General features: G+C 48.6%; 7 protein-coding genes across 7 annotated transcripts; 6 read left to right on the top strand and 1 right to left on the bottom strand.

Annotated features, from left to right (window-relative positions):
* Positions 1-112: 112 nt before the first annotated feature.
* Positions 113-2,120, top strand: LACBIDRAFT_318460 (uncharacterized protein; the record flags this gene model as incomplete). Its single annotated transcript, XM_001890367.1, has 8 exons — positions 113-513; positions 578-858; positions 928-1,052; positions 1,105-1,164; positions 1,219-1,389; positions 1,441-1,515; positions 1,567-1,794; positions 1,851-2,120. The coding sequence occupies 8 exons, from the start codon at positions 113-115 to the stop codon at positions 2,118-2,120; spliced, it is 1,611 nt and encodes a 536-aa protein (XP_001890402.1).
* Positions 2,121-5,388: 3,268 nt separating this feature from the next.
* LACBIDRAFT_335511 (uncharacterized protein) lies at positions 5,389-9,748 on the bottom strand (the record flags this gene model as incomplete). Its single annotated transcript, XM_001890358.1, has 8 exons — positions 5,389-6,378; positions 6,431-6,851; positions 6,903-7,783; positions 7,808-7,951; positions 8,005-9,051; positions 9,211-9,421; positions 9,537-9,650; positions 9,741-9,748. 8 exons carry the CDS (start codon positions 9,746-9,748, stop codon positions 5,389-5,391), a joined length of 3,816 nt encoding a protein of 1,271 aa, XP_001890393.1.
* Positions 9,749-11,542: 1,794 nt separating this feature from the next.
* LACBIDRAFT_318457 (uncharacterized protein) lies at positions 11,543-12,947 on the top strand (the record flags this gene model as incomplete). Its single annotated transcript, XM_001890366.1, has 5 exons — positions 11,543-11,580; positions 11,639-12,105; positions 12,172-12,335; positions 12,390-12,668; positions 12,720-12,947. The coding sequence occupies 5 exons, from the start codon at positions 11,543-11,545 to the stop codon at positions 12,945-12,947; spliced, it is 1,176 nt and encodes a 391-aa protein (XP_001890401.1).
* A 4,012-nt stretch (positions 12,948-16,959) lies between these two features.
* LACBIDRAFT_318455 (zinc-binding oxidoreductase) lies at positions 16,960-18,472 on the top strand. Its single transcript, XM_001890365.1, has 5 exons — positions 16,960-17,178; positions 17,281-17,393; positions 17,445-17,581; positions 17,634-18,111; positions 18,166-18,472. Exons 1-5 carry the CDS (start codon positions 17,084-17,086, stop codon positions 18,435-18,437), a joined length of 1,095 nt encoding a protein of 364 aa, XP_001890400.1. The 5' UTR covers positions 16,960-17,083; the 3' UTR covers positions 18,438-18,472.
* A 121-nt stretch (positions 18,473-18,593) lies between these two features.
* Positions 18,594-19,464, top strand: LACBIDRAFT_318454 (uncharacterized protein; the record flags this gene model as incomplete). Its single annotated transcript, XM_001890364.1, has 5 exons — positions 18,594-18,722; positions 18,777-18,797; positions 18,852-18,938; positions 18,995-19,041; positions 19,092-19,464. 5 exons carry the CDS (start codon positions 18,594-18,596, stop codon positions 19,462-19,464), a joined length of 657 nt encoding a protein of 218 aa, XP_001890399.1.
* A 382-nt stretch (positions 19,465-19,846) lies between these two features.
* On the top strand, positions 19,847-20,316 carry LACBIDRAFT_241868 (uncharacterized protein; the record flags this gene model as incomplete). Its single annotated transcript, XM_001890363.1, has 3 exons — positions 19,847-19,918; positions 19,965-20,061; positions 20,174-20,316. Coding segments are annotated over 3 exons (312 nt in total), but the record flags the coding sequence as incomplete, so codon positions are not given.
* Positions 20,317-20,836: 520 nt separating this feature from the next.
* Positions 20,837-22,834, top strand: LACBIDRAFT_318452 (uncharacterized protein; the record flags this gene model as incomplete). Its single annotated transcript, XM_001890362.1, has 11 exons — positions 20,837-21,286; positions 21,351-21,366; positions 21,423-21,559; positions 21,732-21,872; positions 21,927-22,093; positions 22,154-22,171; positions 22,244-22,321; positions 22,373-22,477; positions 22,529-22,562; positions 22,618-22,639; positions 22,698-22,834. The coding sequence occupies 11 exons, from the start codon at positions 20,837-20,839 to the stop codon at positions 22,832-22,834; spliced, it is 1,305 nt and encodes a 434-aa protein (XP_001890397.1).
* Between the last annotated feature and the right edge of the window lie 1,733 nt (positions 22,835-24,567).

Below are 24,567 nucleotides of genomic sequence, written 5' to 3'. Positions count from 1 at the left end.
AGAAGCTTTACGAAGCTTGAGTCTGATGCTCGGTCGGTGGTGACCGATCCTCTGGACCGAACTGTGTGGAACGAGGAAGACACCAAGAGATCCATACCATTTAATCGACGGGATGTCGAGACCTTGCGCAAATACTTTGTCTTTCTTCGTTTCCGCAACAGCGCAGCATACCGCCAGATGTGTCACCCTTGAGAAGTCGGGCTACGAGGAGCCCAAAGACGGACAAATCTTCAATGCTTATAGAACCCTCATCGCCCAGCTCCGCAAGCGATTCATTTTGCGTGGATTCATCGACTTTTTGGAGCATTCTTGGGCAGATGGGGTGATACGGTCGCGTTCAGACCAACGGTTGCCTATAGGGTGGTCTGTGGATACTTTTCAAGACGTAATGAACCTGTATTGCTGGCGCTTATGCGAAGCAGAGGTCTGCGTTGGCATTGCTTGCGAGGACCAGGAGTTCATTCTTGCAGATTGCTGTTTCGGTAGTTTGGATGAGGGATTCGACGAGGATCCGTGAGTTAACCATCTTTCTCTCAAAGTGCAGATGAAGATTTGACGTTGTCGTTGTATTCATCAGGGAATGCTGTGATCTCTTTTTCCCCGTCTTCCCGACTCTTGCTCTTTACATTCTCGGCACGGCAAACGAACAGTGTTCATCAACCTCCACCCATCGCCAGACTGGCCGATCAACGATCTGGATAGACGTTGGCTTGGAATCTGCGTCAGACGTCCATCTCCGAAATACCATGATCCTCCAAACTTACCCACACTTCCTCTACTTCTCTTCCCTCCGGACCGTTGCACTTTCCATATCATCGTACGACGAGTTCAGGTGGATCCAAGAGCATCAGGACTATAGCCGATTGAAGTAACGATGTCGACAAAAGTTTTTGCAGGAGACGGTCACCAAGACTTTGGTCGTGAAAGGGTCTGTGATCTTGACTGATCTTACCGATGAAGTTGTGAAGGGAGATGCGGCTGTCGCTCATGGAACGTTCTCTGACGTATGGAAAGGTACTTGGAACGATCCGATTGAGAGACGCCCACGGCCGGTAAGTATCTTTGTGGTGTTATGGTGCAAGATCAGCTCACGACATCGTTCAGGTTGCCATCAAGGTCCTGCGTCAAGTCATGGTACAAAATGTTCGAGAGAAGCTCATCAAGGTATGTAATACTTCTCTTGCTGGAATGTTTGGAGCTGACATGATGGTTCGTTAGCGACTTCAATCGGAGGTTATTGCTTGGCACCGTCTATGTCATCGCAACGTGTCCCAGCTTTTTGGGATAGTACATCTCTCACAGAGCATTGGCATGGTCTCGCCTTGGTGCGAACATGGGACGCTTTGCAACTATCTGGAGCATTTCCCGAGCGTGAATCGATTAAGACTTGTACGCATTCCATGTTATCCACCGAATTTCGTCACCTAACTATTGTTGTAGCTCGCCCAGGTGGCTTCTGCCATTGCCTATCTCCATACATTCAGGCCTACCATTGTCCATGGGGACTTGAAAGGAGTCAGGCCCCTTTGTTCGTCCTTTCCCGCTCCCCGCTGACCCCCAACTCAGGGAAACATTCTGGTCGATGAGCGTGGATATGCGATCATCACCGACTTTGGGCTCTCCAAGGTCATCGAGGAAATGTCCGAGACCATCAGCAAGGGAACATCTTTCTTTGCCGGGTCAACCAGGTGGATGGCGCCAGAGCTTATTATGGCACTGGTGGAAGACGATGGGCAAATTCCTCCCATTACAACGTTTAGTGATGTGTACGCATTTGCTTCGGTGTGCCTTAAGGTATATCTGGCCTTCTACCTTAACCGATTGCATATGTGACTCATGTGTGCATGCAGGTAGCAACTGGACAGCTTCCCTATCCTCACAGAACAAACGACCATGCTGTAACCGTGGATATCATTCGAGGAGTCAAACCTACCAGGGGAGCATGTTGCCTGGTCCAAGTCAAGAACGTGGATGTCTTTTGGGATACTATACTCTGGATCGCTGTTGGGACTCCATTGATTACCTCCGCCCTAGCATGCGTGAGATGCTCACGCTACTGGATGAAATGGATCCAGAGCGATGATCTGCTCCCCCATCGTCCCTGCTCTACAGTGAGTTGAGTTCCCTTGAACTCCCCCGCTTTGAGCGCTGTATTTGTACTTAACTTATTTGTCTCGTATTCCCAAGTTTTCTTTTACTTTCATTTTTCCCCCATTCTTTTCGCTTTGAGTTCCCATCCGTTTTTCCATCGTTGTACATCGTTGTAAAGCCAGCAAATAAACTGTACTATTGATCCTCGGAATCGGCAAATGCTCGGACCGGAAGCTGACAGAATTTGGAGCATACAGCCGTCACAAACAATGACGTCGTTGCAATGGGAAATGAAAGGATGAAGACCCGTCAACAGCGACAGCGCCTTGACAGACTTGACAGCGCGTTTGAAGGAAGCGGTGGTTCAGAATGCCCCCGTGTGCCTAGTTAGGTTGACATAAGCAACGTCAATTTTTTTCTAAGGAAAACTTGAGGCAAACAGGAACATTTTTTACAAGGTTTTTCTTGCTACGCTTATTCGTTTTCCGTGACATACTGGGGACAACAACTACTGCATAAATTATATGGTATGAGATATCTACATATATCTACAACACACAAGGGTTGGTGTTTGTGCACACCCTAAACCCACCCCGTTGCATCCGCCGCGCGAGCTCATCAGCACGCCGTGCCATGGTCCACATTGACACAAATAAAACTAAGTAGAAGGGGTGGTATCAGATTCAAAACAAGGGGAGGGGAGGGGGGCATACAGAATCACATACACGGTTCTACCTAACACCCCCATCGCCTGCACTCTACCCATTGGCCAATAAAGGCACGGCACGATGCGATGTGTCGATCGTGTTTGGGCATGTTGCCGTATGTCGGGTCTTCCGTAGTCTCTCCTAGACAGACTTCGATACATGTGAAGTCGTACCTTGGTTCACGATGTATGAAGTCTGTTTGTTACCACGCCCCCAAAACCGCGCTAGAAATTGTTTATGTAATCTTCGGACTTTGAAATCGCGTCGCGTCAATATTGTGTCCTTGCCGTTTGCTCTCGACGCGATAGCCCACGCAATTCTGTTCGAATACACGTTAAACTTGACATTCTACATCTTGTCTGATCTCTATTCTGTTATGACGACTCAATGACGACTCGACAACCCCGCTGGCAGGACCCAGAAGGACTTGATACGATCAATAACATTGTGAAGAAACTCGTACCGAATTGACGAACGGACTGCATGCGGTTCAACTTGAGCTCGTTTCCACTATTCTAGATGGAAAGGATTCACTTTGCTGTACGGCCACTGGAGAGGGAAAGTCAGCGGCCTTCTCAATACCGACTCTTGTGCTGCTGGAGTACAACAAACACCCGAACGCCTATGTAGCTGGCCTTCCAACTCGGAAGAGACCAATCGGAGTCGTAGTCACACCAACCAAGGGACTGGCAGATAACATAGCACGCTTATTTGCCATTTTTTGCTGTTCCGCTCATGAATTTCGGACTAGGTTCACGAGCTTTTGAAGCTCAACATCTCCGGATTCTCGTACTGCAAAGAAACCCTGAGCGAGGCGCGCAAGGCTGGTATTCGTTTGGCAGGAGAAATCAAGGAGTGCGTTAAATGGCAGGTTATCTGTGTGGATCCTGAGCACCTGCGCGACAAGGAGTGGAGGGAAATCACGGAACATCCAATTTTTCGGGCGAACATCTTGTTTGCGTGCGTCGACGAAGTCCACCTTATCAACGAATGGGGTCTTGCATTTCGTTTAGCATTTGGGACCATTGGAACCTTTCTGCGTGGGCGCTTTCCTGCTTCAGTATCTATTGTCGGTCTCACTGCAACACTCGAGCCGGGGCGACCAACGGTTTCTGTCTGCAAAAGTCTTGGCTTCTTCGAAGGGAACTTTGTACTCATCCGGAGGTCTAACGAGCGTCCGAATACACAATTTACCGTACAATTCCTCACTCATGGACTCAATGGCGACAAGTTTCCTGATATTCTTCCTTACCTTGCAAGCGGACGTAAAACTATTATACACTGCCGAACTGTCAACCAGGTCTCTCAGGTCTTTGCTTACATCTGGCGGATGCAACCTGAAGGGACAAACAAGCTCATCCGAGCTCGGGTCTATCACAGCATCTGCCCCGCTGATTATAACAGGCAGACAATAGAGCTTCTTGAGACCGAACCACGCTTACAGATTGTTTAATGAGTCATGGCAGGAGAAAGGCCGTGTGGGAAGGGATCCAAATACAATTGGAAGAGGTGTCATCCTCGCACATCGCTCTGTAATCAAGGAAGCGCATTCATTCCTCGCATGTGAGTTTGTTGTTCCTACAGTTGAAGCGATATGATTTGCTCCTAGCCATTCCTTCTCCTGTTCAACTCAACAATCGATCCAAGAAGAAGATTAAAACTCCTTGTGTGCTCGATCAATGTAAAGCCCTCGTGATTACTGAAAAATCTTGTTATATCGCGTGCATCAATACCTGCTATGCCAACCCTTCCTTGGATCCCTCTCGCCCAGATCTGTCTCGTCTAGATTGCATTGCTGCCGGTCGTCAGCTACCATGCTCACTTTGTCTACCACGGTTAGGGAATCATGCTCTTGTGTTTCCTTCATCCCCGTTGCCTGTAGGTTCAGCTCCTTTCCCTGTCTTGACAGAACCTCGGACTTCTCATCGATTTCCTGCTACGCCAAAGAAAGACAAGCTGAAGAAAAAAGAGAGAGAAGCCGCACAGAAACATTTACTCAACTTTGGTGAATCCATTCGCCAAATTGAACGCAAGTCTGACGCCCACAAATACCGCCCACGGTCATCGTATTTCCCATCTCGTGCTATATCCTTGATACTCGACAAATTGCTTGTGATCCATTTCCCATCCGAACTCGATCAAATTCTCAACGGCTCGTGGTCCTATTATTCCCGTCATAAAAATGCCCTGTTCGATTCAATCATTGAGATTCAAATATCAATCACAGTTCAACGAAATACTAGAGGAACTCAACGCAAGAAACAGCGTCTTGTTGAAGCCACCGACGACGAAGACACTGATGTACAAGACTTGTCCAACGTTGAGTTTCGTGAACAAGATGCACCTGAACAGCCACTTGAACCGTGTGTGCCACCCCTGGGTCGAAAACGCCAAGCACTTGAGGAGGCAATGAACACAACAAAGCGGCTATGAGCTCCCAGAGCTCCTCAACCCAGCGTTGCAGAGGTACAAGGAAGCTTTGGCCCACAGTATCGCACCCGCCGAAGTGTTATAATTGCTGAAGCGTCGTCCTCAAACAACAGTGGAAAGGAAAATAGAATGGTTACGAGGTCAAGGAAGAAGTAAAATATTATTCACAAGTAGTGTCTTCAAAATTGAACAAATCTTCATCTTCAGCACCATCCGAATCGAAGCTACAGTCTGCATCATGACTGCTCTCATCCTCGTCACTTGAATTGTCCCCATCTTCCTCACATTCCTGCTCGTACCAAGTTGCGTGAGTCAATTGGTTGTCTGCCAAATAGAAACTGTAGTCGGAACCGCTAGCGAGATGAGCATCACTAGGGTCATTGTCGTTGTCATCTTCAGATGGTGAACTAGATGATGATGAGGACGGCGATAATGAACGAATGGAGTCGCTTTCAGAACTGCTCGAGTTGGGGGGCCTTGTTGGTTCGCTGGCGGAGATATTGATGGCATCCGAGTTGGAGCTGTCATTGATGTGAGGGGACAAGGCATCGTATCTGGGAGGTTGTGATTGATTGGCTTCGGAGTCTTTTTCTGCTTGTTTATAGGCCTGGATTTCGCCAATAACATCTGCATAGGCTGTCGACTTGCAGATAAAATCATCAAGTTTGCCCATATCTAGCCGCTCGTGACCTTCGTTGAATTGATTGATTGCTGCATGTCCCAGTGTCCGTCTGGAGCAAAATAGGTGAAGTTTTTCCTCCTTGAAGAGAGCAAGGAGAATTCGAAGTTCGTCACGAAGATGGGGTGAGGTATGTGTCTTCCCTCGACTACGAAGTGTGAAAGCGTTCTCAATCTCCTCTTTGATTCGTAGGAAATGATCAACGTTTGGTGAAAGTGTATGACGATAGAAATCGTCATCGAAATCGCCGCCTCGTTTCTTGACCATATCTTCAAGCCAGCGGTTATAGTGCTCTTGAAGCAAGTCCGCTTCAATCCACCTTCCTAGCTCACCAGTTACATTTACAAGCCAATTATTGAGTATTCCGTCACGAAGGTCCTGAGACGCCTCATAGCGTAAGAGGCAATACACTTCTAGAAGATAGGTTGTGTAGTTCTGATGAGTTGACCCGGCAAACGTGAATATCCAGATCTTGCCAGACAATGTCAGATGAAGCGTGACGAATTGAAACACAAAGATTCACCTTCAAAATCTCAAAGACACGTCCAATATCGCCCTCTGGAACAGCATAAGCAATTTCGGTCCACCAACCAAAATCTTGAAGGAAAAGAATGCTGTTCGCAAGGACCCGATCACCGTCAAAGTTTTTGACCTCTTGATGAACCTTTGGCAGATCTTCCATTGGAGGAGTGCCGGGTAGATCACCTTCAGCAATGTCTACAACTGTCGACATTGTAGTAGATTGCCCGACAGAAACTTTCATGGATGTAGGTGCATCATTCGAATCCGCAAGAGATAGAGCTTGCTCGTATGCATCCTGTGATGTGTACCGATTGACAAGGGTATCAGCGCAGCATACGAGTGTTTCAAGCGAAGGCAGGTTGTTTTGACTAGCTAGATGAGCAAAGTGCGAAAGGAGATCGGGTACAGCATCAAGGAATATCCTGGACATTGTTTAGTATCAGAGAGACGTCAAAATAAAGGAGTGGACACACCTCCAGCAATCGAGAACTTGTGCTTCCCAGATCAGTGTCATGCTTCGTACTGTGGGGTAGTAATCACAACTATTGAGGTTGCTGGGCCGTTTGAATCCTGCTGTGTTCGAGCTGCGAGAAAGGGACGACGGATCCTTTGAGGTCGCTGGTCCGTAATGATTTGCAGAAATGGAATTGATCATTGTGGATCTTGCGTGCCAAATTTCAGGAGTAGAAACACGATTTCGGAAGGATTGGTGGTTATCAGGAATGGAGCACAAGTGCTTCTGTAGTCGAAGCGTTGTCGCATGTGAAGCACCATCTCCATGAACCCATGAGATTAGTTTGTCTGCTGCTTCCGGCCCAACGCCCATCTGACGGTCAAAGTCCATGAGAGCTCGCGCCATTCCTTGAGCCTCGATCTCCCGCTCAGCGTTGGTTCCCAGCGGCTGCACCACAGTTTTCCGAACTTCGCGCATGCGATGCTTGGCAAGCGGTGCTGAGCGAAACCTGGCTGAAATTTCTTTGGACATGGGCTTGAGTTCCGGGATGTAGTCGACAAGAACGCGAACCCAATGCAATGATTGGATTGCGTGTACATGAGTCCAGTCAATATCCGCCCTGATGCTTTCGACAGTCATTGTAGTGCGTTTCTTCTCAGCGACGCGTGCGAGGTGACTCTGTAAATCAAAAGCACTAGGTTTGCAATCGTCGAGCCGGATTGCTGTTGCTGCCGTCCCGACCTTAAGAATACTTTCACGCGAAATACCCCCTTCGTATACCGGACAATACTCTTGGACATTGTCGAGCACTAGACACCACTCGGTTTCTCCCCGCTCCGTCGCATTCTTAACCGAGTCTCGTAGACAAGCAAGGCTCGAGCCAGTCATGGTGTTTAGGGCCTTACGCACCGTCGTGTCGCTTACAATATTCCCAAACCTGCTGTAGACACGTTTGACGTCGATGTGTGATTTGGCGGCAAAGTGCCATATGCCGAGGGCCATCGCAAGGTCTCCGTTTGCATAATGGTTTCGGGTTAGGATAAACGAGCCAATAGCGCCAACTTGTACCTAAATTGACGAGCTAAGCATAAATAAACAGCAAGTACCGATGAAATACGTACAATGGGATGGGGGCGCCGCTTCTTCGTAATCACAGCACCATTTTTGCGCGAGGCAGCCATAGACTCGGTGAGATACCAAGAGACAGGCGCGCGCACCTTGTACTTCTCACAAAGTCTAGCAATACTAAATTTCCCCAAAATCTCCCAAGTAACCAGTCTAACGCTATCCTCTGGGCGTCGGCCATTAGTGGATGCACGAAGCTGAGTGTCGTCGTCTTTCATGGTAAGCTTATGTATCTCTTGATGGACATGTTTACCGACGAGGTTGGTTGCCCAAGTAAACAGCGAAGGACGCGCATGGTTGATAGCCGCAGGCGAGATGGAGGGCGAGAATGAGGTGTGACGTTCGTGATATTGTGTAGATCTCGGCGACGGGGCACTGTGCTTGTGAGAATATATGAGACCGATGATTTCGGACATTTTGGTCTTTGTTTTTCCTTGAAGGAATCGAGCGATGGCCAGTCCATGAGTCACACCACGAGGATCATCCTTTCCGTCAACACGAGTTGGGTTGTAGAACAGGATCCCTAGAAAATCTCCAATAGAATCAAAGCCCGAGTTTCCTAGAAACTCTTCCATTCGTTTAAACTTTCCCTCTAGCTTCGCCTCTTCATTCTGTCGAGGCTGAATTAACCTTGGTTGACTCGATGAGCCAAGCGCGTTGAACGGAGAAGCGGAGGCAGCCAAGGAATTAACGGATGACGAGGCCGAAAGACCATCAGGGGATGATGCGACGAGTGAATTCACTGTAGGACTTGTGGAACTAGGTGTAGATTGTGATAGAAATGATGAAATGTAATCGGGTGTTGCTGGTACTTGAATTGCAGAGTTTTTCCTGTAAGACCGGACAGTTCGAGCATTGTTATCCATAGTAAGTAGTAGTTGGAAGAGGCTACAGTTGAATTTGAGGGGATAGGACAAGTCATGCGACAAAAAACGCGTCGAGAGTCCAGGGTGACGAGGTGATATTGACGCGACGCGGTTTGAAAGTCCGAAGATTATGTAAACATTTTCTAGCGCGGTTTTGGGGGCGTGGTAAAAACAGGACTAGGTCTTCCGTGTCTGGGCATTTTCGCGCGACGTGTCGGTCGTGTACCGTCCTTTGGTTGGTTGCATGTCGCGTCGCATTTGGGCGTGTTGCCGTCGCGTCTCTTGTGTCGCGTCTCTCGTGTCTGGGCATTTTCGCTCTATGCATCGGTCGCGTACAGTCAATGTCAGTCGTTTGGTTGGTTGCATGTCGCGTCGCGTCGCGTTTGAGCACGTTGCCGTCGCGTCTCTTGTGTCGCTCTCTGGTGGCTGGGCATTTTCGCGTCCATACGCGGCAAGCACGTCGTGTGGATGCCGCATCAATGAGGCCGAGGGAGGCTGAGCGGGAATGGGGGTCAGGACCAAAAAGATTTCAAAAGCTGTTTGGCAACTGTTGCAATGCTTTAGCTTATTTGGACATCACGTCGGGAAGTTCAGGACCCTGGTATATGCTATAGAATGTCCGATCCTTATGCGGACGGAAATCGGACCTAAAATCGTCTCACCTTCGATCCTTATGCGTACGGAAAGCCCGAATTTTGGCCAGAGGTTTGATCCATTTTGCGTCTGTAAATGGCCAGTCCGTACGGAGGTCCGATCCAATTTTCGTACGTTTGTAGCTGTCGGCTTGAGTTGGGTTTGAGCTCAAAAAATTTCACAACCCCTCCCACACTGTCTTCTATTTTCCCCAAGCCCTCTGAGCGACGCACCGCATCATCGTTCTCAACGATGATAATCCATTTGGGAATAGCGCGACTCAGCATCAGCCATTAATTACCACAGCGCTCCTTTCATCCCATTGCAATCTATTGCAATCAACGATGTCGGGATTTTGGAATATATTGGAAGGTCAGTTGCTCAACTCATTTTGTTTGCTAAATGTATTTTTGAAGGTCATGGACTCATGCTTTCAGCAGGCAGTTTATTGTCGTCATTCATCCTGGCCCGGAACACAAACTTTCAGAGGACTTTGTAACTAGATCTTACTTGGCAATTCCGTGGCTCATGCAGCACTGCAATATGGAAACATTGCGAGGTTAGAAGGGATACTCTGACCTGATTACGACCGTTTTTTTACTTTATTTCTGTTTTATGCGGACATTATGACCTAAATTCCATCTCTCATCCTCTATGTGCACGGATCTCGAGCATTTACATGTCCGATAGGTATTGCGGACGGAAATGGTCCAAAATGATAAGTAGGATCCGAATTGCGGACGGAAACGCCGAAAAATCGTCCGTACGTAAGTGCCAAAATTTGGCCGTTTTGGATCGGACATTTGACAGCATGTACCACAGGTCTCGGTCACCTGCGGTCACCCAGGTGGTGACCTTGGGTGACCTCTCACGTGACTTTTCACGCGCGTCGTTGGCGCGCCGTCACGCCTCAATACATGAAGTGGTGACCTGGCCTCCTGTGGGTTGATATATGCTCGATCGAAGCAAACAATGACTTTTTGCCCCCAACTGAAGGAAACAGATGGGCCACCTCCATTTGGTTTGTTTTTTCTTTTGTTTCATTTGTTACTTCCGAATGGACATTCTTCAACTGAAAGGATTGAAGCATTTGAAGCTTCAATTGAAAATTCTTCGATTGAAGGCTGAAGGAAAAGAGAATATGTTCAGTTGAAATTAAGTTAGCAATTAAATAATGATTGCTTAATGGAGAGGACCCTCAACCGAGCAGCTTTTCGTTTGCTTCATTTGCTCTATTTGAATAAACTTCGGTTGAAAGAAGTGAAAGATACTTCAAAAAGCTCATTTCATTTCATTTGTTTGGTTCTGATTCTTCATTTTGAACAACCCTTCAAATGAAGGCAAGGGCCAAACAATCCCACTTCTCTATTTGCTTCGTTCTCTTCATTTGGAGAGGTTCTCAAATGAACAAAATGAGCATCATGTGAAGAAAGTGGACTTCTTTTCCCACAACCGAAGGATACTTTGGTTATGGAAACAGCGAGCCTCAACTGAAGCAATTGAAGAAAGCCTTAGTTGTGCAGGCCAAACGGCTGTGCTTCCTCATTTGCTTCGTTCTTTACATCTGAGAGATTGTCAAATGAACAAAGAAGCAAGAAAGTGGCTGAATGATGTTGGACTGAAAGGTGAATAGAGCATATTTTTTTCATTTGTTTTGTTTTCTACAGCTGAACGATTGCTTGATTTGAGCTTCAACTGAAGGAATCGAAGAAAAGTCGCTGATCCCCCACCAGCCTGTGTGGGTATGATCTTGTTGTGGCAACAGATTTACAAAGGTCGTGTGGTGAAGTGGTCTAACGGTGCGCTCTGTGTATAATGTTCATGCCGATTCCACGAAGCTGCACGTTCGATCCCCTCTGAAAGCAATTTGTGTAAGTGTGCAAAACGCTGCATTTAGCGCTAGCCTGCTGCTATGTGAGTCCTACGTTCAGCCTATTCTTTGGTGTGCTGCCATCCAGAATGTTGAAGCAGTGCATTTTTGACCTCAAGTGAGACATTCCATTTGCACAACTTTCCACAGCGTTCAAGTTTAACAATGGCTGGCGAACCTCAACATTACACCACCGAGGATCTGTCAGTTCTTTATCCCCTTTGTCGTTTGAGATTATCTGACTATTAACTCGCATTACAGTCATGGACTGACCAAGCCCTTCTTACTCGAGATTGTCGATCGTCAAATGGAGAAATGGCCACCAGAAAATCGAAGCCCAAAGAAAACATCTGTACCACTACTGAAAACCATCATACTCACTGGGGGGTTCACCAAACCAGAAGTGAGATCTTCAGTGAATGATTCCAGGAGCAAATCTTCGAGCCCCTTGACACCACTTGAGCAATCTCCTCAGTCTCACGAGCAACAGGACGATCAGCTTGCAAACATCAGCATGGGTCTGAGTACAGAAGAAAGGAACCTCCCTGTCAAGCTCCTGCTGCTAGATAGGCGGCTTGGGTCGGCAGATGTTACCCGTTCGGTGGAGTGCATTTATCTCCTTGCATCGCGTTCAGTCGACATCGGGCCTGATGGAGAGAAGGGAGATTGGCAGGTCAGTGCAAGCGAGCTCTTGACAGAGCTTCAAAAAACGATGGCTGCCGTTGAAGGCGAGTTGTTTCAACAACATATCTCTGCTGGTGTGCATTGAGACTTTATTCATACCTTTCTGACAGGTCCTGCCAAAATCGGTATTGGCGATTCTGTTGATGTTGGTTATGTACAATACTTCGCAAAAGTGGAGGACACCGAATTGCTTCAGAATGCACAGACACGGCCCAATAGACTCACTGTCCCACCATCATGCCGTGTGGAAATCTACGTTGATCCTCCTCCCTCTGTGAGCTTCCTTTACAGAACCTGGTTGATTGTTGACACCCTATTTACTTTGCAGAAAATTGGGTTGCTGGCTCCTACTAGCGACATGCTCTCAAGCCGGGGAGAGGTTATTAATTTTTTTAAAGCTGGCCCCAGTTCCCAAAACAAACCCGACGATGTCGTTCAAGTGAACCCAGTAGGTGAGTGGTTGAAAGGCCAAGTCGTTGGTAGGCCTGGGTGGAGCGAATTCCATGGAAGCAAACACCGGACACTCCAAAATGCAGAACGAGTCCGGTTCTGGGCTTTTGCTGCAGATTTTTCTCGTGATTATTTCCACACAACACCTCCCTTTTCGGCATGTTTTCTTTCTTTTCGATTTTTAAAGCTGTGTCAACCTTCATTCCAGACTCGAAAAATTAAGAAGACCGATATCAAGGATGCACTGGGAATTGGAACAACATCTCTCGCCGATGCCGAAAATATGACACAGATCATCAAGTTATATGCTGAGGGCCCGCAAGCCTCTCAAAAAGTGGTAGAATGGATCAATCGCACTGAGCATCCCCCACCTGGAGTTGACCAGCTGAAGGATTTTCTTGTTCAGTGGGAGGCGGGTCATCCACGACATCAGTAAAGATTCAGAGGGTAGCACACAGCAACAGAATTCAAATCAAAAATAAGGTAGTGGTAGTTAGATTATAAAATTTGTACTTTTACTTTGAATCGTTTAAAGCAGCGAGAGGTGGCGGTAACGAAGGAGTAGATTAATTGTTCTTTAATACCAAGACCCTAGGGGTACATCTGGGCTGCTCGAAGAACTTCGAGCCTTCCAGCACCCTTATCTTTTTTCAGGTAATCAATGAATCTACGTGGTGTCATCAACTTCTCATACTGTTCGCGAAGAAAGCGTAACACAAGCTTTGTATTCCACTGTGGCTTGCTTGAAAGTGCTTCAACAAGTTCGACGACAGACTTTCGACGGCCTGCTTCTGTTTTCTGCCCACCGTGATTCCGTCTCCATTTAGCTCCCCATGTCGTATTTAGATCCCTCACAGAGAGGAACCCTTGGAGACCCTCTGAATATTCATGCCAGATGTCAGAGATTTTAGTGACTGGCTGGAATGTGTAGTGAGGAAGCCATGCTTGGTCTTTCAGATCCCAGTCCCACTGGTGCCTCTGGAGCTTGTCGTCACCAAAGCGCTTGACGAGATTTTCCCATGCCGCATGCTGTGCTGCCGATTCAGGCGTGACTATTGCAGATGTTGATGGAAGAGCCTCGACAGCCCTTAAGGATGTAGCTGGCATGTCTTGCGAATTATGATGGCCAGACGAAGATGCTGCATCAGCAAGAGGAGTGGCAGAAGCAGCCATTGCATTCGAGTTTGACGTGCTGCTGGCATGGACGACGATGGGAGACAGGGATGGTGATGTGGGTTTGGGTGAGGCGAACGTGACGGAATCACTGCAAGGATGGACTGTGGGTGGCAGCGATGACACGGGCAGCAATGGAGGCAGTGTCAAGGTTGGTGGAGGTAACACTGAACAGAGATTAGAAGTTGACAGCTAAGAATGTAAGCACGGCGACTCACAAGGCAGAATGGTGCGACGTCGCCTTTTTGATGTCGTGAGCTGCTGTAAGAATTGACCGAAACTAGCCATCTGCTCCTCCATGCGTAGTCGATGAGCCTCATTCATTTCTCGTTCTTGTCGTTGTTCCAAGGATATGCCAGAGACAGCTCCCCGAAGGCTCAACACAAGATGTTCAGGGAGGTGATTGAAGGCAAGACGAGCCTCTTCTTCTGCCTTTTCTATGTGTACTGTTGACTGGGCAGAAAAGGACCGAAATTGCTGGCCATTGAATGGTGCATAGGAGAAGAGAGGGGACTGAGGGCAGCTTTGATAAAGAACGGCTGCATCTTGAAGAAGAACAAGCCGAAACCAAATAAGTAGTCTGAGGAATTGTTGAAGTGCGATGTCCTTCGCAAGTCGGTTTTGATGCTGACGAAGGTTGAGGGCTTGAAGCTCACCCTCGACCCATGGGAAGATAGCCTTCATGAGCTCGAGGGGGGGTTCTGTAGTACTGGTTAACACACATAGATCAACACAAGAGAGAAAGATCAACCTACCTAGTACACCTCGAGGCAGGAAGTATGACTCGGGTTTGTTTCCATTGAACATCGCCGCCCCGAGCATAGCATCAACAGGATGGGCGCGGTCATAGCAGGGTCGAAACGAGCCACTTTCTGACCAGCCACCCAAGGCTTTAGCGCCATCGACACTGGAACCATTTTCGCGCGCTGTTTTGACTGTATAGCCTCTCCCGCCATGGGTAACTTTGGTGATGGATATGTCATTTTTTGCGTGCATCAGGTTGACGCGTTCACGATGATCTATAAGCAACATTAGACAGTGTAAGTTTTTGAACACGCAAATCAACCCACTTTCATAAGTCATCTTTTCCCGAGGGTTCTTTGTTGAAAAGACATGGAGCTCATACCAATCTCGCCTCCCATACTCTCCAAATCCAGGAACATCAAATTCGGGGGTGAATGATGGCATGGCAATGTTTAAAATGTGGAAGTTGGCAAAGAAGACTTGGGCAATCGCCCCGATTGCACAAAGCTCGACATGGCGGTGTCGGAATGCAGCATGCTCATCTGTTCTGCCTGTTTGGTTGTGTTTAGCATTGTCTGACAAGATTGCGAGGGCCTAGGTCATATCAAGGTCAGTGACAGGTAAGCTACCAAGAAAGCGAAGAGACATACCTTGACTTTTGCTCCAAGGGCTATGTCGTTCATCGGAATCTCGGTCGGGTACATGTCAGACCAAAGAAGGCTGCGCGATGAATCACCGCGCAGAGCGAGCACAGTCGATGCGAGAAACTGAGCCATGTCGCGGAACTGGGTACAGACCTGGCGGGGCCCATGACCATCAGCAAGGTACCACCAGGCACATCGCTGAAGTTCTTCCGTCGTATATGTATCTAAATCCACAACCGATCAGCTGACAGCTAGCAAATAGAAATCTATCTTTTCACTTGCCAGCATTCGTTCCTGCAGCCTTGAGGGCTTGGGCTTTAGCCACACGCTGTGGCTCATTGTGAGCCACAGCTGACTCAAAGGTTCGGATGCGAGGGTCACGACGGAGAGGCAGCTGGGCTTCAGGGATGTTGGGGAATTGATGTTGATCGTTGAAGCGCCGATGCTCGAGTGCCGAAATTGTTTGCTTGAAGTGGGATACACCTAGCGACGACCCTTGAATGTCATCGCTGCCCCGCTTTCGCTGTGGCCCTTATGTGTCAGCAAATCCTGTTTACAAGCAATGAAATCACAGACCTTGGGTCGTGTTTCTTCGTGCTCAAGAAACATCATCACCTTCGCAACAGTGATTGGAAATGCAGGAATTTGGAAGTGTGTGGGATTCTCATTCGCCAGGTGGGCTTGCGACATCGTCCACCAGTCCACATAATGTTTGATATGCCGGCCATATGCATTTTTTGTCTCCTTGTCATCCTGTTCCTTCTCCAGGTACTTCTGTCGCACAGCATGGGATTGAGCTTCGAGAATAGCCAGGGAGTTTTCCATTGACCCCATAATATTGTCTGTGTGAGGTCGCAAAGTTGGAATATTGTTTACGATCGTGTTTGAATCGTGTTTGAAGCAGAATGGTGCTGGCGAAAGAAGGTGGGTCGGGGGTGAGAGAGGTGAGGTACTTGCCGCCTGCGCTATGTGTCGATTTTTACGTGCCAGAGATGATGGAGGATGCTGGGGGCCATACATACTACCCCACTGAATTCTCGCCGATGCGCTATGCATCGGCATAAGTATCGATCTAATAAAGAAATGATCGCCGTGTCAGAAACTTGGTGGAAGCGAGCAAACAAAGACAGTGCTCACCAAAAAGCACACACTTCAGCAAGAAAGAGAATGAGTGCAGAGATTGGGCTGCCAGAACTTATGATACAGGAAGTAGTCCAGACACGAAAGGAATTAGAGAAAAAAGCAGTGTGGTAGATTAGATAGACAGCTTTAGTTTAACAGGTACGAGGTTTTGAAGCCAAGGGCGGGAAACTCAAGCCATCACGGTCAGAGGCTGTAGTCCTGGATAACAGGTACCCGTTGTTGAGGTTCAACGTGCGCTGATCGCTGAGATCGAGGGAGTCACCGCCCGCGTATGCAGCGTGACACACCCACCCTCTTTTTTCAGCAAGCAAATTTGGTGGGGTGGTGGACTGAGCAAGCGCGAATGCGAATATACGCTGTTTTTTTGCAAGAAGACGCTGGTTGAAGCAGATGGCGACCTGGTCGTGAGAAGCGTGTGACTTGCCGGAAGGGCAGTGATTACCTGTCTTGGGTGGGCCAAGCTTCGGAAGGGCACACCGAAGGTTCTTGGATATTTAAAAATGGTTCTTAAGTGTGTGAGGGAGGGTGGTGGCCCTGCGACTTCACCGAACAAGCGTATATACAGGTGGTGACCTCGGTTCCCTTATCCGGAGGTCACCAGCGAGGTCACCAGGCTTAGCTGGTACCCCCACGTATACTCTATATACCAGAGTCCTGGAAGTTCCCGAAGGTCTAAGCCGAAGGCTTCTGAGACTACGTTATTCTTTGTGACGGCTGTATTATCCAGAATTTGTTTCCACCTTCAGCTTACTTGAACCTTACCACTTTTTACGCCCTTATTCATTCCCCCGGTCTGAGTCTTTCTAAGTCCGTCATGTGTTTGTCTATAAGGGCAAGACTCGATTGCAAATCCTGAACATTCTGAAAAATGGACCGCACAATGCAAGCTCTCGTCACCGCACCAAACAAGACTGCCGTTGTCGCAGATATCGCTGTTCCCGAGCCCGGACATAATGAGATTCGGTGAGTTATATGATCCAAGATTTCAATGATGCCCTGAACTCCAATATCAGAGTCAAGGTGCACTCTGTCGCCTTGAATTTGGTGGACGCTCGGTATACGCAGTACCGAACTAGGACGTGTTGTTGGGAGTGACATCTCAGGAGTCGTTGATAAGGTCGGTGCGGGCGTGACGGGGTGGCAGGTAGGAGATCGCGTTGCAGGTCTCCTGCAAGGAGGTACGCTAAATCAAATGGACAGTTCCCCTTCAAGCTGACGTTTTTCGCCAGCAACTTCTGTGACCCCCCGTCCCGGAGGATTCGCAGAATACGCCATCTTAGAGCAGGATCTGGCTATTCATGTGCCTGCTGGGATCACTTTTGATGAGGCTGCAACAGTTCCTCTTTGTGCTCTTACTGCTGCTCAGGTATGCACGATGTTATGGGCCGGTTCCACATAGCTAACAATGAACCTCAAAGGCCTTGTTTATCCGCCTCGAAATTCCAGCACCCTTTCCTAACCCATACACCTTCGCGCCTCCAGCAACGGATGCACCAAGCGTCCTCGTCTATTCAGCGGCAACCTCTCTTGGTCTATACACCATTGAGCTCGCCAGCCTTCTCCGGACCCCATCGGGAAAGCCATATCGCATCTTCGCTACCGCCAGCCCTAAGCACCACGCTAAACTCCTCGCACTGGGAGCCGAGGCCGTCTTCGATTACCGCTCACCTACATGGGTCGAAGACGTGCGAAAAGTCTCCGGCGGTATCTCTTACGCTGTAGATTGTATCTCAGAGAACGAGAGTACCGCGTTGATTTCTCAAACTTTTGTTGAGAGTGGTGGGAAGATCGCCGTCATTCGGAGTAAAGATTGGGACAAGGGGGGCATTAGCGAGGGAGTAACGCCGCTTTATGGCGCTGTGTGGCAGGGACTTGGACATGAGCTCATTTACAACGGTTCGTATTGACTTCCGAGTTTTTGGGTTCGCAATTCTCATTTATTAGAAACAGACGCAACCTTACCAGCATCACCATCCTGGCGAGCCTTCAGTGTGGCGTTTTACAAGTTTTTATCTGCTGGTTCTGCAAAGGATCGCAGTCTTTTCCCAATCTCGCCAAACCCCGTTCGCTTGATGCCTGGCGGTTTGGCAGAGATCGTATCGGACGCGTTTATGCTCATCGGCGCGTATAAAGTTGTTGATCGGCCTGTGGAAGCGACATCTAAGGGAGCTAAGGAATGGATGAACCCAGTATCAGCAGTAAAACTTGTATATAGGGTTTGACATGTCGCCCATGAAGAATAAACAATTTAATGGTGTGGATTCTCGTGAAAACTACTAACGTACGAATGGACAGCTTCGACATCACGGCAGCTGTGAAAACACGGTGTTGCCATAATTATCCCACACTTTACAACCTCGTACTCACCTCTCAAATCTATGCGCTCCAATCGACGACCTTACCAAGGACCTAGAACGCAGTTAGTCGTCTCAATAGACATCGGCACTACATTTTCAGCAGCTTCAGTCTGTATCCTTCAACCGGGAACACCTCCAGTGTTCGAAGAGGTGCTTGTCCAGTCCACCATTATGACCAACGTCTTTCTTATTCATTATTTTTAGATTCTACGCTGGCCCAAGCAGGTGAGGCGATAGCCGATTTTACTTCCTGGTCTACTGAATAATCACACCTCGAAGGCCAATCCAGACGCCAAAGTCCCATCATTAGTCTACTACGATAGTTCAGGGAAACCACGTTGTCTCGGTGCCGAGACCGACAGTCCCGTGCGTTAGAAATTCTTAACGATGATCCTACGCTTCTAAACTGAATTGTTGCACAGGATGCGAAGGCTGAAGCGGATGAAGAGGGCTGGATAAAAGCTGAATGGTACGCGTATCCAGTCCAATGTATTCTAACAATACTGAATGTAAGAATAGGTGGAAACTCTACCTCCGGCCTGACTACCTCCCAAAGATTAACGGAATTGAGATTGAGATCCCCGAGTTACCGCCTTCTCGAACAGTTAATGATATTTTTGCTGATTTCCTCGAGTATGTAAAAGGCCAGCTGCAAGTGCATGTCACCAGCTCACATGGGAACGGGGAATCGCTTTGGAATTCATTATACCGCAACATGGACGTGGTGTTAACGACGCCTAATGGGTGGGAAGGCAGGCACCAACACCGGATGCGGGAAGCGGCTACTGCTGCTGGCCTTGTCATCAGGGGAACTCAAGTGAAATTCTTGACAGAGGCAGAGGTAGCTGCTGGTAGCTGGTGGCACTATACCTTAAGGTGGCGTTCTAGCTAGCCCTGGACAGCCTTCGGCGGTTGGAGGTGCGGCGGGAAGCGGTGGTCAGCAGCTCCGCGATGGCGCATCGTCGGCAGCAGCCATCGGAACCAGCTCACAGCCAACAGGCGCTCCATTGTTGCATATGTCCAAACTCATCAGCTTCCACGGTGCTTCTATTTTGTCCGGAGTACCAGCACTTGCTAGTACATGTCCTGGTCAATCCCCTGCTGAGGAAGACGAGGAAGGAGACGACGAGCTACTACCTACAATAACAGACGACGACTACTCCGCTCAGCTATCATGACAGAGTCAGTCTAAAGGCAACTTAAAGTGCGTCCTTTCTTTAGACTCGTATCGATATACTTAGTTAACGACTGGCTGTAGAGTTCTGATAGACAACTTCAGTCCTAGTCAGTACGATCGTTTCGAGTCGTATAGGAGGCATGCCTTGCCAAAGCAAGCCGTCCGAAAGGTAGGATTCAATCTGGATGATCCTTATGATCTAATCTCTTTTTTAGGTTATCCAGCAAACTTTGGGGTATCAAGCCTCCCAGCCTGTCGCCCAAATCATAGCTGGTTTTTCCAAGGTTTTTGTGGGTGAGATCGTTGAGCAAGGTAAGTATTCTTCTGATCGTTGTTTATCCATCAGCGGAAAGGCCCCAGGGCTTACCGCGGGTTTCCTTGTCACTTGCGTCTATTTTTCAACTACTCAATTCTTTGTATACAGCGCGAGAGATTCAAATGCGTCGTGGCGAGACTGGGCCCCTATCGCCGGATCACCTTCGTGAAGCTTATAGGGCCTATCAACAAGAAACTGGTCGAGTTGGGGCTGCTCGACCTTTGAGAGCGAAAAAGCTTTTTGTTCGCTAGAGTTGTCAGCTCCCATACGCGGGCAGTCTATCATCTGACATCGGGCATTGCCTTCCTTCCTGCATTCTACACCTGCCTGGAAACCCACACAAGTGTGACGTCGCCCTTCCCTCGAAGCATCTCAGTTAAGACTTCGATTAGGAAGGTCCGCCTCGTCTGCCGGTCTCTCATTTATTCCACCACCAGTATTCGATGAGCGCTTGTGTTTTTTCTTAAATTAAAGTACCGAGGTGTAAAGCTGTTTCACAAACTGGCGTGTACTTTCGCTTACTTCTACAATACCAGTGTGTTTTCTGTTGACCGATGACTCGACCTGCAAAAACGGTTCAAACGGTTTGTAAGACAGCTGCAAGACTTGCCAAGATCCTTTCATTCAACTTCTACGGCCCTGATCGGGTAAGACTTTGTTAGACCGAAAGTGGATAAGTCCCGAGCCTCGAGCCTCGAGCCGAAAATATCGTTGAGATCAAATTGACATATCGCTCGTTCAATTGCACCCTCAAGTCCTTGAGTCCTTGACATGGTTGAGTTCCACAACCTCACTCCCCCTGGGTTTATAATCGACCTCCTTCACTTTTTGAAAAATCTTAGACACCATGCACGCTACCCCACCGTCATCGAGGGCACAATCATCGGTGTTCTCGGGTATCTCGCCCTGACCCGTCTCTTGCGCTGGCGAAGATACAACGCCATCCACCGGGAATACATGAAGAAATATCAAGATGGAACGCTCACCCCGGAAGAGGCCCAACGCATTATTCTGGTATCGACTAGCTATGACATGCCATTGCTGCTGAACTATTCGCTGGCATTCGCCTTGTTCAAGACCTATGCGATTGTGAGGACGACTTTTTCACTCCATTTGCGGGCGCTGACGATGGCGTCACTGTCAGCCATCGATATCAAGTTGTTGTCCGTGACTGGTGAATTCAAGTCGGCAGAGACGGTTTCGATTGAACGTTATACGGATGTGTGTCTTTCTATCTGCTTTTCCGTGTCTCAAGTTGCTGAATAGCTACTTTTGGGACTTGCAGACTGAGATTCTGATTGGTTCATGTTAACTAGTACGTCACTCTTCAGGTTACTCCCTCATCTTTCATATATAGCTACCTGGGTGGCCTGCCCGATTTCTGGCTTTCTGGACCCCAATTTCAAGTCGTCAGAGAATGGACCGCCCGCAGACGACCCGAGGGCTATGATTGCTCTTGCGAGAGTCAACTGGATACACTCCCGGTACAGAATTGTGGGTTGTCTTCTTCTTCGTTTCGTCAAGACTTATGACTTCCGTTGTTTGTAGTCAAACGACGATTTTTTGAATACGTTGTGCTTGTTCGCTTTAGAACCTCCGGTGAGAGATTGTTTGGCAAGGGTGGCGTAATGGCCGCATCTGATTCATCATCTGTCTGCTTATCTAGCGATGGGCAGAGCGTTATGGATGGCGGAAGCTCTCCCCAATGGAGTGTGAGGCGTTTTACGTCTTCTGGGCTGAAATAGGGAGACGGATGAATATGCGAGATATCCCCGAGTCTCGCGAAGAAATGATAGAATGGAGTCGGGTGTGTCGTCTTTTAGCCTTGATATCCTATTGTGTATCTCATTCTCCTCTGCAGGACTACGAGGTGAAGAATATGATTCCAGCTGAGACTAATAAAGAGGTCGCAGAGTATACCATGGCGGAGCTTCTCTCCGCTGTTCCGACACGTTTCGGCCTCCGGAGTTTCGCTGTCACAAGGGTGGCGCTTTGTTTGCTTGAAGATAGGGTGAGGGTTGGGATGATGTACGTATCCCCTTAGACTGCCTGACGTCCGCCTGTTCAATACTCTCCTCACCGCCACAGGCAACCTGCTCAGCCATGGTTCTTCCACGCATTAACGCGTGGCGTCATGGCGATGAACTGAACTGCACAACGCTGGTTCCTCCTTCCCAGGATATACCCCTCTTTTCCAGTTAAGATTGATCTACCCAAGCCAACCGGGGAGAGGTGTCCAAAGCTGCATCCAAACAAGTGAGGTCGATTTCTTGTTGTTGTAAAGGTGGCTGCTGACTATCCCGATAGATGGCAATATCGTCCTTGGTACAGACCCGAGAGCACCGGTTTGGGTTACCTCCAAAATAAGTTTCTGGTGGCCATTGGCTGGTATAGCGAGATGCCAGGGCCTCAGTAGGTCTTTGCTTTGTTTCTTGAGTGGGTGTAGCTCATGGTAATGTGTAGCTTGAAGAGCTCAGGCTATCGTTTAGAGGAAATGGTGCGTTCGTTTCGCCTTTGTGGCTTCCTTGCTAAATCCTCTCTTATCCGGGTAGGGCCCTTTCAAATTTGAAGATTGTGCGTCTCCTCTTCGCTCCTCTGCTCCAGACAGTTACTGAACTTATGATTTCGACAGCTGCGCATGAGGAAGTCATGCAGAAGGCTGCTGAGCTTCAGGGTTGCCCCGTCGCTGGGCGGAAGGACGTCGTGGTGATGAGCCTCCCCCTTGAGCATCAGCGACATTGTCGTTTCCTGTGGACAACAGTGGATTAAATTTGAAGTTCTTATCATTTACAAATGTTTCTGAGACATAAGTAACTAGAATAAATATTGTTTTGGTTGCATCATTGAGACTGCTGTTATTCGCACAGATGACGTTGGCTCGACCTGTGAGACATCAAGATGAACGAGCACGCGGTTCATGAATCATCCCAACCTGCATTAAATCGAAGCGGCAGGCCAGAAGATTTGTACGAAGGGCAGTTTGGCTCGGTATCTCCGCCTTGGGATGGCGAAGTTGCCTAGTATTGGATGGAGGTGAAAGCATGTAGCGACATAACTGTCCTCCCCCCGTCTCACACTTCGGTTCATACAGCTACTGGGCCCAATGGGGCTGAAATAGCATGTAGGCAGTATATAACGAGTTTTAACGGAACCACGGAGAGCTGAAGACGCGAGTAAGCATTGAACCAAGAGGCCAAAAGTCAAACAGAACCCACCTTTTCTACCACCACCTCCCCCCTTTTTCAAACCTCCCTCTTCTTCCTCTCTTCCTCATAACTCTCGACATCCCAGAACATATCCCCTTCTTACACAGCTTCAAGTTCCCATGGGAGGGACACATCAGTTGGCCGCCTGTAGGGTCGAGGTGGTTCGTCCGTCCATCGTTGGCTTGCTCTTCTTGCCCCTGGCCTCCTGTCCTTGGCCTTCCCCACTGGAAGCCGCGATGGCAGTCTTCTCCCACCGCACGACGTACGCCAACTGCATCTCCAACTCCGTAAGGTCGTCCTCATTCTCGATAGAAGTAGAGCGTATAGGCGCTTTCTTGACTTGGGGAGAGGAAGATCATGACGTCGGCGTTTGATTGGCTTGGCTTTGGTGTCGGTTGGAGTGGAAGTAGTTGAGGGTTGGGGACCATCCGGAGTCGTCAGGCGTGACGGTGACACTGGTGGGAGTGGGGGTGGTGTATTGGGTCCGGAGTAGAGGGTGTGTTCGGCTTGCCAGGACTTTGTTTGACCCCTTCAAAGTTGACGGTACCTCATTAGAACCAAGCAAGTTTGAGAACAGGAGACAGAAAACTCCCAAACATTATCAGGCCTTGGCGCAATAGTAGGACCTCAAGGCGAGTTGGGTTGCCAAGCGGCACTGAGCGACGTGTTGGGTTTACCACCCGGAATGGCACACATTCGCATTCTTTCCCCGCCGCCACTGCACGTAGTGGAAGAAATCGCACTGGGTGTCGTTGGCTTGCTGTTATTGTTCGTCATGATTGGTTTATCCCCTACGTAGCACCATCAGCTCCCAATTGCATTTCCTTAAAACCCAAGATGCGAAAGGAAAAAAACTTACATTCAAATCCAGGGGGAGCCTTCACACCCGCATTCACACCCACCCATAAGTGGCGGTCCATTCTTTGTGTCGACCAACGTAGACGACCCAACGACGAAGTAGGTGCTTTGGGCGGGGGAGCCTTGACTTTAACGGGGGGAGGTTGACAGAGAGGTTTGTTGGTCTTATCTTCGATTGGGACAGAGCTACGCACCGTATGTGGTTGGGTAGGATTTGTGGATTACGCTGGGGTTGGTAGAAGCGAAGAAAGAAGGGGATGGCCCAAGGATGGCCCAAGAAACGTACCAATTACCTGGACTGCAGGCTTCAAAGACATGGGTCGCAACAAATCGCTTGAATTTCCCTGGGATTGGGGAGACGAAGAGCTGCACCAGTTTAGCCATCACACTTGGTTCACACCATTGTGACCATATCAGGACACTTCTACAGTTGTTTCT

The sequence above is a fragment of the Laccaria bicolor genome, genomic scaffold (genome assembly GCF_000143565.1).
Source record: "Laccaria bicolor S238N-H82 LACBIscaffold_92 genomic scaffold, whole genome shotgun sequence".
Lineage (NCBI taxonomy): Eukaryota > Fungi > Basidiomycota > Agaricomycetes > Agaricales > Hydnangiaceae > Laccaria > Laccaria bicolor.
This window is presented reverse-complemented; position numbering and strand designations above follow the sequence as displayed.